Genomic DNA, 15690 nt, shown 5'->3' with positions numbered 1-15690 from the left:
AAAACCACTGCTGCTGACTGCCTTGCTCTGTTCCACTGAGTGGCTTTATGACTTTCTTGTTCAGGAGGGGCGGGGCGAAAAGAGGACAGGAACTGATGATCACTCTTTAAAAGTCAAGTCCTACAAAGAACCTAGACACTCATATTCCTGAGACTTGAACCATAGTTTAGCATAGCTCCCAGAGCACACATGCATTAAGTTTTAAAGTAACAGATTAAGCTGAATAATAAATACCTGAGAACGTGGGAGAGTATTTCAGAAATAGTACCGGGGGAGGAAAACCAGATCTATCAGCTACGAACAAACTATAAAATTCTAATAATTAAAAAGTGATCCTGGAACAAGAATGAGATTGTCGCAAGGAAAAATCCATGAACAGGTTACATACCTAAGAATGAAGGAAATCAGTAATATAGGAAAGAATCAATTCACTGTTTGGAAAGAAAAATAGATTTAGATCCTGACTTCACTTGGTTTAACAATATAAATCCAAACTGATGAAAGGAACAATAAGAGAAACTATCACATACACAAAAAGTACACTGATCGTGTTCCAAAAGATGGATAGCCTCAAGCTTTTTTAAATAAGTGAATATATGTGGCCCAAACTCAAAGGTTACCAAGTGACCAGCCAGTCTCATTCCTATTGCCAGAGCCCCTCTTCTTCCCTACACGCAAGCCTCTCTGCTATTTTATTGCTTATTTTTCAGAGATAATCTTTGCACACAAACATGTACATATCCTTTAAAACGGCGACATTCTACTAGCTGTTCTCACCTTGCTCTTGCTCTCCATTGTTCTTTTTCAATAAGGCCACACGGTATTCCAGTGAATGAATGTCCCATGAGTTAACCCAGTCTCCATCAACATCTAGCTGTTTCTAGTCTTTTGTAGTCAAATATTACAACAGTAAACATCCTGAAACACTCATCTTTGCATACAGTGGGAATATACTTGTACGATACATTACAAGAAGTGGAAGTCGTCAAAAGTTATCTGCACTTAAGTTGTGATATCGCCAAACGGCTTTCCATAGAAATTTTACCAGTTTATGTAACTGGCCAAGAGTACCTACCAAACTTTTGGATCTTTGCATATTCAACAGGTTGAACAGAAACTCACGTAAGGTGAAAAACCTGTACGCTGAAAACTGTAAGACACTGAGACGACACAAATAAACGGGAAGATAGATAGTCCATGCTTACTGATTAGAAGAATATTGTTAAAATGTCTATACTTCCCAAAGCAATCTACAGATTCAATGTAATCCTATATCCAATAGTATTTTTCATAGAACTAAAACAAATCCCACTAAAACACATGGAACCAACAAAAACCCCAAACAGCCTAGGCAAACTTGAGAAAGATGAATAAAGCTAGAAGTATCATAATCCCAGATTTCAAACTACATTACAAAGCTACAGTAATCAAAACAGTATGGTAACACAGATGCACAGTTCAATGGAACAGAATACAGAGCCCATAAATAAACTCACACTTTTAAGGGCAATTAATTTATGACAAGGGACACAAGAACACACAACAGGAAAAAGACAGAACTTCAATAAATGGTACTGGGAAACTGCACAGCTTTGTGCAAAAGAATGAAACTGTACCATTTTCTTAAGCCATACACAAAAATTTGCGTGTAATAAACTCAAAATGGATTAAAGATCTAAATGTGAGATAGGAAACCATAAAACTTCTAAATGGAAACATAGACAGTAAACTCTTGGACGCTGGCCTTAGTAATATTTCTCTGGATCGGTCTCCTCAGGCAAGGGAAACAAAAGCAAGAATAAACTATTGGGACTACATCAAAACAAAAAGCTTTTGCACAGGGGCACCTGGATGGCTCAGTTGGTTAAGCATCTGATTCTTGGTTTCAGCTGAGGTAATGATCTCATCAGGCTCAGCACTACTGGTGTGGAGCCTGCTTGAGATTCTCTCTCTGCCCCTTCCCCATGCGTGCACGCACACGCTCTCTCTCTCTCTCTCTCTTTCTCAAAATAAACTTAAAAAATAAAGCTTACGCACAGCAAAAGCAATCATTAACAAAATGAAAAGGCAACCCTACTGAATGGGTGAAGAAATTTGCAAATGATATATCCAATAAGGGGCTAGTAACCAAAACATATAAAGAAAACTCAACACCAAAAAACCCACAAATAATCTGCTTAAAAATGGGCAGAGGACCTGAGCATATGTTTGCCAAAGAAAACACACTGATGGCCAACAGACACATGAAAAGATGTTCAATATCACTAATCACCAGGGAAATGCAAATCAAAACCCAATGATATCATCCTATGCCAGTCAGAACGGCTAGTATCACAAAGACAAGAATAACAAGTGTTAGTGAGAATGTGGAGAAAAGGGAACCCTTATGCACTGTTGGTGGGAATGTAAATTGGTGCAGCCATTATGGAAAAGAGTAATGGAAAACAGTATGAAAGTGTCTTAAAATATTAAAAATACAAATATCATACAATCCAGTAATACCACTTCTGGATATTTAGCCAAAGAAAATGAGAACACTAATTTGAAGAGATACATGCAGCCCTGTATTTACTGCAGCCTTATTCAAAATAGCCAAGACATGGAGGCAACCTAAGTGCCCATCAATAGATGAATAAAGAAGATGTGGTATACAGAATGGAATATTACTCAGCCATTAAAAGAGAATGCCATCTTGCCATTTGGGACAACATGGATGCACCTAGAGGGTATTATATTAAGTGAAGTAAGCCTGAAAAAGACAAATACCATACGATTTCACTTATATGTGGAATCTAAAAAACAAATGAACAAACCAACAGAAACAGGCTCACATACAGAGAACAAACTGGTGGTTACCAAGGGGAGGGGGTAGAGGGATGGGTGAAATAGGCAAAGGGGACTAACAGGTACAAACTTCCAGTTATAAAATAAATAAGTCATGGGATGAAAAATAGAGCACAGACTATCGCCACTAATACTGTAATAACTCCGTATGGTGACAGATGGTAGCTACACAATTTGTGCTAAGTGTACTGTATTATACATAATTGTCAAATCACTGTTACATACCTGAAACTAACACAATATTGGATGTCAACTACATATTTCAATTAAAACTAAATTTGGAAAATTTTTAAAATTTTAATATTTATTTATTATTGAGTGAGACAGAGCACGAGCAGGGGAGGGGACACAGAATCCCAAGCAGGCTCCAGGCTCTGAGCTGTCAGCACAGAGCCCACCACAGGGCTCGAACCCACTGACCACAAGATCATGACCTGAGCCGAAGTCGGACGCTCAACCAGCTCAGCCACCCAGGTGCCCCTAAATTCAGAAAATTTTTAAATTAAAAATTTTTTAAATGTAGTAGCCACCTAAAAAATCAAAAGCCAAGGTTTTAATTTATATTTCTGATTATGAGCAGCTTTTCATATGTTCAAATGATGCCTAAAAGTCCAGTTTCTCTGTGCTATTTGTTCATATATGCTCCCATTTTTTTCCCCTGCTTTGGACTATTAGTTTCCATTACATTATTGATTTTTAGGAGGTTTTTTTTTTTTAATAAGAAAGAAGTTATTATAAGTATTTTTTCCCTGAATTTGAAGTTTGTCTTCACTTTGTTTCTAGTATATTTTGTTCTTTAAATTATGTAGAAGTTGGATTTCTGAATACTTAAATTTCCATTTTTAGTGGTTTCTAGGTATCGTGATACTTAGTAAAAAATTTTTTCATACACATACTAGAAATTTCACGTTTTCTTTCTTGCATTTAAATCTCTGAGCCATCTAGATTTAACTTTGATGTAATGAATGACACATAGTTCCAGCCTAACTTTCCCCCCATATATCTACAGTGATGTACCTAACATTTAATAAACAACCTAGGAATGACTTTCTTTAGTGAAGAGATAAACAGAAACATAGAAACAAAGACTGACAAACCTAACAGAATATTTTAAACTTCATTTCAAAAATCATCACTAACTGGGTGACTGAATGGCTCAGTTAAGCGTCTGACTCCTGACTTCAGCTCAGGTCATGATCTCACAGTTCGTGAGTTTGAGCCCCGCATTAGGCCTGCATTGCCAGAGCAGAGCCTGCTTGGGATTCTGTCTCCTCTTCTCTCTGCCCCTCCCCTGCTTGCTCTCTCTCTCTCCAAATAAATAAACTTAAAAAAAAAAAAAAAAAAAAAATCATCACTAACTGAAAAATACTATATTACTAAAGATAAGTTGTAAAAACCACTAAGATTCAAAAAGATAAATTGATAAAGGACAGATGATCTTACAAAATATAAAAATGGCTAAACTTACAAAAAAGATACTGAATTTCACTAATAAAGAAAATGAAAATTAAGCCAATGAGATCATCATTCACCTGTCAAATTAGCAAATATTTTTAAGTGATACTCAAAGCTAGTCAAGCTGTGATAAACAAGGAAGTTCAAACACTAAGAACATGTACTCCTACTTACATAACTTTTTCATTAAAATAATAATAATATATGTGTTATTAGGGATCCTAAAAGAGGATCCTACTCTTTAAATCAGTAAATCAATTTCAAAGAATCTCTCTTCAGTAATTACTCATAAATCTGGAAAATGTTTTAGGCACAAAAATGGTCAAAACTCTGGAAAACACCCCAGAAAATGGTCTTTCTTCCTCAAAACAGAGAAAGAGTCAGAGGAATGATGTACGGCCAGATGGGGAAGATACTCTGCAGCCACTCGAAATGATCTTGAAGAATTAAATAAAAAATGCTTAGAATTTGAGAACATAGGATAGAAAACTGCACATCTAATATTACAGGCAAAACAAAATAAAAAGGAAAAATGAAAAAGGCCAATATTAAGTTATCTGAATAACTGTCATCTTTTCATTACTTTTCTGTGTCTTCCAAATGTTCTACGTCGAGCAGTTGTCAGGTTTACCAAGAAAGCCCCCAACTACCTAAATGCACTGAATGACCACATGGAACACTGTAACACACCAAGATTGTATTATATTTTATCACTCTGAATTGGAGCGGTATGCAATAGAACTCTGAGGCTACTACTGGTCAGCCACGGGATCTCGGGCAAGGTAAGGAGCTCGGTTTGAAGCCGAGGCCCAGCAGCACGCAGCGTCAGGCTGGAACAAAGCGCACCCTGAAGCCAGCACAGCCAGGGTAGCGGCACGCAGAGATCCGCTCCCGAAGACGGAAAGGTGCACACTCTGTGGCTCCCCACACCCCACAGGCTGCCATCCGGCATCCTCACTCCCTCTTCCAGCGCAGATTCTTCCCCCCCCCCCCCCCCCCCCCCCCCCCGCCTGGTCCATGCTGCCAGATGCCCCTCCACACCCCCCGCCAAGTGTCACAGCTGGAGAAGCTCCCTCCTGAGCCACTTCAGAGGCAGTGGTCTGAGAGCCCGCTCGACGAGCACTCCACGGACCACGAGCATCTCTGCAGCCTACGGGAATCCCAGGACAGTGCCCACGGCGGGACTGTGGAGTCTGAATCTGCACCCCAACGACATCCCCAGGGATGCACAAGCCCGTGACTTCTGAGTAGCACAGGAGACCCAGGAATTCAACCAACTCTTCCTCACCGTCACCACCCACCCTCGCCGGTCTCATCCCTGGAAAGCTGTGACCACGCCCTAGGGCTCCTGTTCTTTCTCTGAACCTTCCCTGCCGCGCCCTCTGCGAGGCCCCACGTATCCGGGCCCTTCAAGGAACAGATCTGCACCTCCTTACTCAGACCAAAATCCCACTAGCCCCTGGGGTCTGGCTGTCCTCACGGCCCGTTCGGGTGGGGTGCTCATTCCCCACTCACAAGGGCTGCAAGGGTGGGGGCACCCCCTCAAGGCCGCCTTTCAGCCACTCCGCCTGCCAAGGTGGTCACACACCTACCTTCTGGTCGTGTTCCCACATTCGTACTCAGCTTGGCCCCCCCGCCTGTCTCCTCCACCCGCAGCGTTCCACAGTCCTGGGGGAGTTCAAACTCCACACGGGTGAGCAGCAAACCCTTCGAGCTCTCTGCTTGGCTGCCTTTCCACCAGTGACCTCTGTCTTCCACCTCCTCTCTCGTTCCAGTCATTTACTTCCACACGCACATCCTGGACCTTGTCACACGATGAACAGATGGACACCCTCTCCTTCCCAGATTGCGGCTTCTCTCCGTCGAGGAGTAAACACTCACCCCTTCTCCCCAGCCCCACCCGACCTGAAAAGGCTCACGGGTGCCCCCCCCCCCCCCCCCCCCGTCAGAGGCAGAGGGCCGCTATACTAAACGACGCCCATCTCTGCTCACCTCTGCCTCAGCAAGGCTACTTCACTGGGCCGCCTCGGACTCCGCTCAGAGGCCAGACAGCAAGTCCCACTCAAGCCCTGACTCGAAGCCACAGATGTTCCAACACTGCTTTTCCTCATTTTACTTACTAATAACTGTAAGTTTCCAATAAAACAGCATTTGTTTCCTCGGCCATTACTCCTTAATTTCTCTCCCCTAAAGGGAAGCCCTCAGAGAGGGGCGAGCAAAACAATTACCACCCACTGCGGAGACCACACCCCAAACCTCTAACAATCACCGGGGACTCTCTCACCTCCGAACGCCCTAACCCACACAGTTCAGGCTCGTTTCAACTTGATTCTGTCTGCCTACTTACTTGCTTACTCCCTGACACCTCTTCTCCAGCTGCGGTTCACTCTACGGTCAGACTCCATCTTCGCTCTGTGAATGTGTCCAAAAACCTCACACTCTTCCCTAAATTCCCTTGCCCCACCTGTCCCTTCATCACATCCAAGAACGTCCTTATCCAACGACCTGCTATCCTAACACTTGAACCTGAAATGCTCGCAAGATGTTTTCAAAATCCACACAGCACGACAGACTGACACCGCTATCATTTACTGACACTCAATGGGCTCCAAACCTGGCCAGCTTACGGGGTTTCCTTTATCGGGTTGTTCGTCACCCTCCCCCGCAACTACTGTTTAAGTCCCTTTTGCTCTCAAACACATGATCCCCGCGCCCCCCCCCCCCCTTATATCCACTCTTAAGCAAACTCTTACTTTAGGAAAAAAAATACAAGCCATCAGGCAAGAGATCCTTCAACTTCCCATCATGAAACAAGTACATTTACCCACATCCACACCCGTCCTGCCCACACAGGACCTTGTGCCACAGTTGCTGAGCTCGCCGGTGTGTTCACCTCTTCGTCACGGCCCGGGCACGCAGGGTGCTCCGGGGGCCGACCCACCCCCGGGCCTCAGCCAGCGTGGACACACCATCACCGGGCCGAGCCATCACCGCTGCAAGCTCGCCGCCGGACAGAAGAGCAGGCGTGCGAGCGAGTGTTCATCTCCCTTCACCTTCCAACCTGTTAGCCTGATCTTCCGTCTTACTTGACAACTTAGAACAAAAAACATTTCCCAAGTTGAGTTCTTGGACAAGGAACCCTTCCAATAAATATTTTATGGAGAAAATAGGAGGTTCACTGAATGTCTGCAGATTTTAGAAGCAATTATTCATGTTATCAGAGAGCCAAAAAAGTCCAACGGTAAAAGTAATTAGCTTGATGTTTCCTGCTGTGAGCCTAGACCTAAAATAACATGTAGATAAAAAGTCCATTTTAAAAAGTACTCCACAGCAAAAATCTCTTGTCACCTCCCTCAAACTCCGTTCTAAGTCCTCCACTGCCGACGAACCTGTCTGTGATGCTGTGGTGACAGCATCAGGTAAACTGTTACCTTAGGATGGGCTCTAGGTCAGGATGTCGCCGTTCTTCCCTTTTCAACGAACCCTGATTCAGGGCTCTTAAGATGGTCTTGTCAAAAGTCTCGGAAGACACTTCCTTTGGGAGCTAGAAAAGAAAAACCGCAAGGCCAATGTTAAGTTTCTCACTTACTGCTAAGTATGTTACAAACCAGAGGCATAAAGGGAGACAAACGTCTCTTGCTCAGTAATCATCCCAAAGCAGTTCCTCTCTACATCTTCAAGACATAGGCCCCGTACTGAAGCAGCATAGATCTTTCTACTAGGAAAGTCTTCTGCCTTCTGGGCACACATCGGGGCTCTGCAAAGGTGCAGAATAACCCCGGCAGGATTCGGTGTGCTTCTGGGACACGCCTGCATATCCCTCACATTCTAAGTTCCACATGCCACACGAAAATGACACCCACGCCAAGGTTCTTCAGTTAAACGGAACATTCTGCATAGCGTAGCTACAATTATTTTAATCCTCAAATAGTACTCTGTGAAGTGTTATCCCTGCATTTATAGTGATCACCTTAGTACCTCCTGTTTCACATCTGAATCCCAGGCAATGTCACACCACCAGTGCTATGCACCAAATAAAAAGAAACACGGGGTGAAAATTCTCAATCCTGCTTACATAAAAAGCACTAATTGAAGGGTTAGGAACCTTTCCCTCAACATGATGAAGGTGCCCTCACAGCAATGGACCAGAAACCACAGACACACACACACACACACACACACACACGCACAAAATAATCGCTGGGCCAAGAAAGTTTTTATTTAAAAAACAAAATTTACGTCATTCTGTTTATTAACTAGCTTCTTAAAATTCCTAATAAATTGATTTACAAGATTAGCTTTCTGATGTTTGAAACTTGACTTCTGATGGTCTTTATACAATGAACTCCGATTACCGGTACTTTCACTAACATTAAGAGAACCATTCATGCAGTATCGAAAGCGCTGCAGGAACAGAACAATCTACACAAATTGTCTGTTTACGTGTTGAACTGGAGAACCCAAAGCAAGTATTCTTTTGACAAACAAGCGTTTTGAGTCAACGATTCCGAAATGGAAAATTTAACAACAGCAGCATAAAGCATTACTCATTTTAGGCAGTGAGACTATGGCATCAAGATGTTTCGTCAGAACGAAGCTCTTCCCGGTTCTTTTATAACCCGGTAAGGCTGAGGGCCCTGCTGGCCACGCACCACTGTGGAGGGCATGTCCTCTGATCACTAACAGGAAGAAACCAGTTCTGCATCTACACATTTCCCAAAAAATGGCTATTTCAACATTTACACTTAAATACTATTTTAATACAGATTAAGGACACTAGGCATATTTCATATTGCCCATTTTAAACATATCTCCTGAATTTCTGTACACAGCCAAAGAAAACCTGCTTCAGTGGGGAACTATGTTTCCACTATCGAATCACTGATGGTTCTTCTAAGTGCAGGAAGGCAAGAGTATATAAATTTTCACCTAGTCAATGACTGTTCATGTGATTGGGCAGAGTGCGGATATGCAGTCATCAGTATTTGCAAAACGCTTTATTTTCAAGTGGTTTTTATCTTCAATTTCCAAGGACTATTTCCAGTCCTAGAGGAAGGCACATTTGCTAAAAATACAGCTTTAAATCATGTCTCTTCTATTCTAGTCCCTTCTGAATTTCCTCACCTCTCGGTCTTCCTTCCAGTACCCAGACTCCCAGAGCTGGGCCCCGGCTCAGCCTTGAACCAGCTCACACTACTGAAAGATCGTTCTCCTCACTGTTACAAGCTTCTCTTTAAAAACACTGAGGCCTAATGGAGAACCATCTACAAAACCCCATTACAATCGACTTTTTGTAACTCTTCTCGTTCAACACTCATTCAGTCAACAAATATTCAAATCGAACCCTGTCCCAGGTACTGTTTTAGGCACTGTGGATATAGCAGTGAAAGATGCAACAAAAACCCTGCCTCCATGGAGCTGCCATTCTCGCAATGAGAAACAGACAGGTGTCAGATGCGGTTTCTAAGCGGCAACAGCAGGGGAAGGGGGCTTGGATGCGAGGACAGAGGCTGCCATATACACGGAGGAAGAAAGGACTGGAAAGCACTGACCTCAAACTCACTCTTCCACATTATAGCAAACAGTAAGTGCAGTTAAACAGCATCTACAAAAGTTAAAGGTTGTTAGTATGTACAGGCTATCAAAAGGACAGGTTTTGCTCTTAACTTTTGTAGATGATTTTAAAAGGAAGGTAAAAAGGTGAAAAGATATGTGGTTGACTTGAGGGGATATTTTATAATAGGCAATTAGCCTCGAAGCATACAATGTTGCCAATCTTTTAACGTAACTTGATATGGCATCTGTCCTACTTTAGAAAAATTCTATGTTCAAATGTTGGCTAATTGGGAGGATCATAACCATGATTCTGAAGACTGAATCAGTTATTGGGGGCTGTCTTTTTTTAGAGCACTTGAGCTTTCAGAAAAATTGCAGGACTGAAAAAATGAAATCTGTCAAGACAAAGAACCAGCCGAAGCTTAGGGAAACCCAAGAGGAGAGACTCTGCCGGGTGCCAGGCCCCAGGCTGGCAGCCGGTCATGTGCTCTCTCATTAAGTCTCTCAGCACCACGAGGGATAGGCTGGTAGCACCCCCACCCTAACACGTTAGGTAACTGGCCTTGACGGGTGGCACCGCAAGGTATTTCAGCCTTAGCCTCTATATCCCTGCAACTTACCATCGAGCATTAGAATTCTGTCATGGGAAGGGCAACACAAGAAAAAGAAACAAAGCACGTTGCTCTCTGACCCAAATGACACCTGCTCATGACGACCTGCCCTTAAACCTTGATAGGTTTACTCTGTTGAGATGGAACAGTCGGACATAAACAGAAGAGATGTTGTAAGTGCACGTGCAGCCGTGGTCCAGGGCGGCCCTCCCAGATGCCTTCAACAGTCAGACCGCCAGCGGGGAGCTATCGTCTCCTTTCTCTGGAAGACAGCGCGCACACACCCGGTCCTCCCACGGCTCCCTCTCCTTCCTCACCACGCTGTCTACAGCCTACGGCTCACAAGCTTATGACCTTCGACAAGTGGAAATGCACGGCCCTCGCATCTTTACATGCAGTTAGGTCACTATCCTGAAGTAACAGAAGGCATTCTCATCCCTGAACCAAGAGGGCCCGGTTCAGAGTGAGCTGCAGGAAAATATTCAAGCTGTCCCTGGGTATTTCCAGCGGAACAAACACTGACAGTCCATCCAACAATGTCCTCCTTAGAGCCAGCACTACCACGCTGCCCCAAGTTCCGCAAGCTGGGGACGAAGAGCCTCTTTCAGCTGTAAGAATGGAGACCCACAATTTAAAAACCAGCACCGTCCTGAAAATTTCAGATGTTGTAAGTTCAATAACCACATCACACCTTGACCCAAAAGTCAGTAACTGAGTTGGGAAAGTTTCCTGTTTCCGGACTTTGTTTTATCTCCTTATTAACAAGAAACTTTAAAATACATTTGCTTATTGTAAAATAGCGAAGGTACTGGTTAACCATTTAAACCTGTTTCCTCCTTTTAAAACTGAGCTCTATCCATACACACTTCAATAAAATGAAATTAGCGTCAAAGGAACAGGCACGAATTTGAACAAAATGACTTAAGAAACTTTTTACTTCTGCAAATCTGTATGTTTCCACGATCCCTTATTCTCAATACTCTGTGTCTCTATCACAAGGGGAAGCCGGAACTCAAAGAAGGAATCGATGGACACGTGTTTAAGGAAATCCACAGACGGAGCCGAAGAGCTGTCACCTCTAAGAACCACAACAAATCCTAACAAGCCTCAACTCATTTTGCAGACACACTCTTCCACAAGAAGTACCCTTGCAAGCAGCCACCATTAATAGTTATCTCGGCAAGGAACCAGGGATCAGGTTCCTTTTTTTTTTTTTAACGTGGAAAATCCTTCATTTCCTTGTATCGGTAATGTAAGAAAATTTACGTTTAGAATAACAGGACATTTTGTACAGACAGTGGAGAGTTCTAAGTCAACCTTTATATAACGTGGTTAAATCTTCTTGGTGTCTGTTTTGATATTGAGGTTTTTGGTTCTACATATTATGTAAAAACCATTTTAACAACAAAATCTATAATTTTACCTTCAGTAGAAATTCTTGTAGTTCTTGGTGGGTTTTTGTTACTGTTGTGACTGAAAGATCAGACCAATTTACCTGATTTAAAAAAAAACACACATATTATATGGTTATTTCTTAGGCGGGAACCAGATGAAAAAAAGCCATGTGTAAAACAAAGGGCCTTACTTAAATCTTAAGATTAACAATTAGAAATATAAAGTTAATCTGGCATTGTCAGAATTTCTTCAAAATTGTTAACGTTAACTGTACATTGACATATTCTACTCAAAAAACTTTAATAATTCCTTTCGAATCGCATGGTTCTTTTAAAAAGTTGCCTTTAAAAACGTGACTGTATTTTAGTAATTTTTCAAAAGGGAAAGTTGAAGGACTCTAAGATGATACTTGACGGTATTAAACTATACACCAAGAAAGGTAAAAATTGTACCTCCTGGAACTTATTACATATAAATTCTTCAGAGAAGTAACTAGAGTTTACTGCCCCTCTGTGGTAAGTACTATAGTATTCTTTTTATGGGGATTTATGGCTTATGAAGAGATTTCATCTTTACCTCAATTCTTTAAAATCCTATTAAAGTGTGGAGGGCAGGTCTGACTACCTCCATTTTCGATGGAGGAACTAAAATTCAAAATGGTTAATGTACTTAGACGTGACCCTAAGTGAGCAGAAGAGCCAGACTGGAATCTATTATGCCATTTTACCTCTCAGACACTTTGAATTTCATGGACTTGATGATGGTCCACTGATAACGTCTACATTACAATTATCTGAGCCAAGTAGACACTCAAACTGTGCAAATGCCTAAGGCTCACCAAGTAATCATACCATCATTAATCAGATATTTAAGAATAGATGCAAAATTGTATCTACCAATCCTTAAAGCAAATATCCTTATTAACTGGCACATCTTTTAGATGTTTTTTAATTATTCAACGTTCGTTGAGCAGCTACTTATGTGAGACACTGTTCTCAGTGAAAGGGACACAGGAGGGGCCAAGACAGCCAAAGTCTCTGCTGGCTGAGGTCAGGGTCTAATTCGTGGAGACCCATTACAACAAATGAATATTTAAGAATTCCCATCAGTGAGCAGGGCTCCAGAGACAATGAACACGGCGTGGCACAGGAGCAGGACAGCACGTCAGAAGGGTGCCAAGCAAGACCTCACGGGAGGGAGCGTTTAAGCCAGGCTAGGACTTGAAGGGACATGAGCTGTGCCATGGTCTGGGGAAGACTGTTCCAGAGCTAAGCTGGGGATGAAAAAGGCTTTCGGGAAGGAACAAGCTAAGAGCTCCAGCAACAAAAGGAGAGCTAGTGTAACTGAACGAAGAGAGCACGGCGGCTTATGCCATGCGTTACAAAAAGGTTAAGTAAAACATTCGGAGATAAGGATTTAAAATTGTAAACTGAGGATACGTCTCCCACAAAGCAGAAGCCAGAGTTCTGAAATTCATTCACCAAACATACTAAGCAAGTCAGATATGGTGGGATGACGGAGGACGAAGATTCCTGCTCTCCATTAGATACTAACCAACTAGAGAGGAAAAACACGTAACCCAAATAGAAGAGTCTGGAAACTTTATGATGGTGGCATGCCTTGAATGAATGGAAACACATTCTGCTGGAGGATCAGAAATGACTTGGTGACAAAGGTACAGCTAGAGTGTGGCAAGCAATACCTTTGGGGAGGAACTGAAGTGAGGGAGCACAGAAACGTGGCGTCGGTCCGTCTGGCTTCAAGGCGTTCAGTCCAACCTCAGGAGAAAGGGCCAGACAGTGAAGCCCAAGCAGGGAGGAATAAGGAAGACGTGGACAAGGAATCCACATTACAGTCAACAGGCAAAAAGGAGACATGGGGAGTAACAGAGCCGGACTCTATGGTTAATTGGACAGCTGCCTGAAGGACAGCATGACAGGAAAGCAATTAGAGATGAGAGGACAAGGCAACAAAGGCCAGGGAATAAAACCTTCATGGAGAAAGAAGAGGAAGAGAAAAGTATCAGGGAAAAACCATTCCAGGAAAAGACAATGCCCGTGATCTTGATTTAAAAAATACTAGTGAAAATGCTTACTTTTACTTTTAAAGACACAACTTCCACCTTAAATCGAAGGCTCTTATTTATTTTGAATAAAATCGTCAGAGTAATTTCAATGTGACACAATTAAAAACTCAGCAAACCATGCAGTACATACTGAAAACAGTACATTCCCTTAGTAAGGACAAACTTACGTATACATACAGCTTCTTCTTAAATTAGCAAACCCACTGTAAGTTTTTCCAAAGATCAATTTTTCATTTTTCCCCACAAGGTCATTTAACAGTACACGAGACATCTGTTGGGGGCGAGAGGGGCTTACTTTGAAGGTGTACTCCCAATATTTGTCAGCCCTTTTTCTCTGGACTCCTTTCAACATTATCTTCTCGATGTGCACAGCTGAAAGAAAGAAAACATGCTGACGTGTTCTACAGAGACTAGACGCGTGTTTCAGTTACCCACTGACAAATGTTAAACAATTAAGCTATTTTATCTTCATCTTTACTACTGGTCTTAAACCATGAAAAAAACCAAAAAAAATGCAGAAGCATAGCAATGTGCCACTCATCCACAATTTTTTTTCTATATCCATTCAGCATGCTGAGTGCCTAAAGAGTTTCAAGCATTCCGCTGAGCACCAAAAAAATAAAATAAAATGCACCTACAATAAAGATTCATTTTCTAGAGGACAATCTTCAAAACTGCTTGTTATTCAAATTATCACAAACATAGCACTTTATTCAATTATTTATGCTTGGTAGGTATAAACCAAAAGAGGTACAGTTTTTGTTTACATTGAAAAAAAAAACCTTCAAAAGTAATGTATTAAACTGATAAAAAGTTCTTTCCAACTGGGAATTTAAAAACTGTTCAACATGACCTTTAATATCATATAATGGCATTACAAACGTTAACATGAACTATGAAGGTTCACTATAGCAGAATTTTTCACAATGTATTACACAGATAAAATCGTGGTCATAAGTTACATTAGGAACTCTGAATTGAACTAGGTAAGACGATCAGCTTGTTAATGAAGAAGCAGGCAAATGTGCAATCCCCCGAATTACTCATGTTACACATCCTTTAATAAAAGTATCATCTTGGGGCACCTGGGTGGCTCAGTCAGTTAAGCCTCTGACTTTGTCTCAGGTCATGACCTCATGGTTCATGGGTTTGAGCCCCACGTCAGGCTCTGTGCTGACAGCTCAGGGCCTGGAGCCTGCTGTCTCCCTCTCTCTCTCTGCCCCTCTCCCATTCACGCGCTCTCTCTCTTTCTCTCTCTTTCAAAAATAAACATTAAAAAAATTTTTTTAATTAAAAAAATAAATAACGAAAACATCATCTTTCAGGAAGTAAATCTCTTTACAAATTGAAGAGAGCCAGTCTACTAACCATAATATAAGGACTTAAGGGAGGGAAAAAAAAAAACTGTTGCTCAGGGTATAAATAGAAGAAACAGCACTTAAGCAATAATGAGACTGGCAGTAATGAACAAGATAAAGGTCACAGGGAAGAAGTCAGGAGAGTGACTCCACAGACTGGGGTCCTGTTAAATTCAGGGGTCGGGAGATGGAGAAGGAAAGGAAGGGATTTACTTGGAGAGGAAGAAGCTAAAATAGATGAAGCAGAAGACAGAAAGTAACAGAAGTATACAGGAAGAATGAAGATTGTTCTAGATCAGGGACTGCGGGCCATGAAACATAAGATACAGAAATTCACTGGTAAGCATTCATAACAGACCGAGGAGATACCATTACCAGGATTTTG

The 15690-nt window shown here is 42.0% G+C and overlaps 1 protein-coding gene across 6 annotated transcripts in view; it reads right to left on the bottom strand.

Annotated features, from left to right (window-relative positions):
• ZCCHC2 (zinc finger CCHC-type containing 2) overlaps window positions 1-15690 on the bottom strand; it is a 71285-nt gene that overhangs the window by 37783 nt on the left and 17812 nt on the right. For all 6 annotated transcript variants that reach the window (XR_013551202.2, XR_013551203.2, XR_009604446.3 and 3 more), the window contains exons 3-5: window positions 14243-14319; window positions 11890-11961; window positions 7731-7843 (exon numbers count right to left, since the gene is read on the bottom strand). Coding sequence is in view for 3 of the 6 variants with exons in the window: in XM_060614023.3 (XP_060470006.3) it covers window positions 7731-7843; window positions 11890-11961; window positions 14243-14319 (262 nt within the window). In the remaining 3 variants the exon portion in view is untranslated. The remainder of the gene's footprint in view (window positions 1-7730; window positions 7844-11889; window positions 11962-14242; window positions 14320-15690) is intronic.

The sequence above is a fragment of the Panthera onca genome, chromosome D3, assembly GCF_046562875.1.
Source record: "Panthera onca isolate mPanOnc1 chromosome D3, mPanOnc1 haplotype 2, whole genome shotgun sequence".
NCBI classification, from domain to species: Eukaryota; Metazoa; Chordata; class Mammalia; order Carnivora; family Felidae; genus Panthera; species Panthera onca.
The sequence above is the reverse complement of the archived record's forward strand: the minus strand, read 5'-3'. Positions and strand labels throughout refer to the sequence as shown.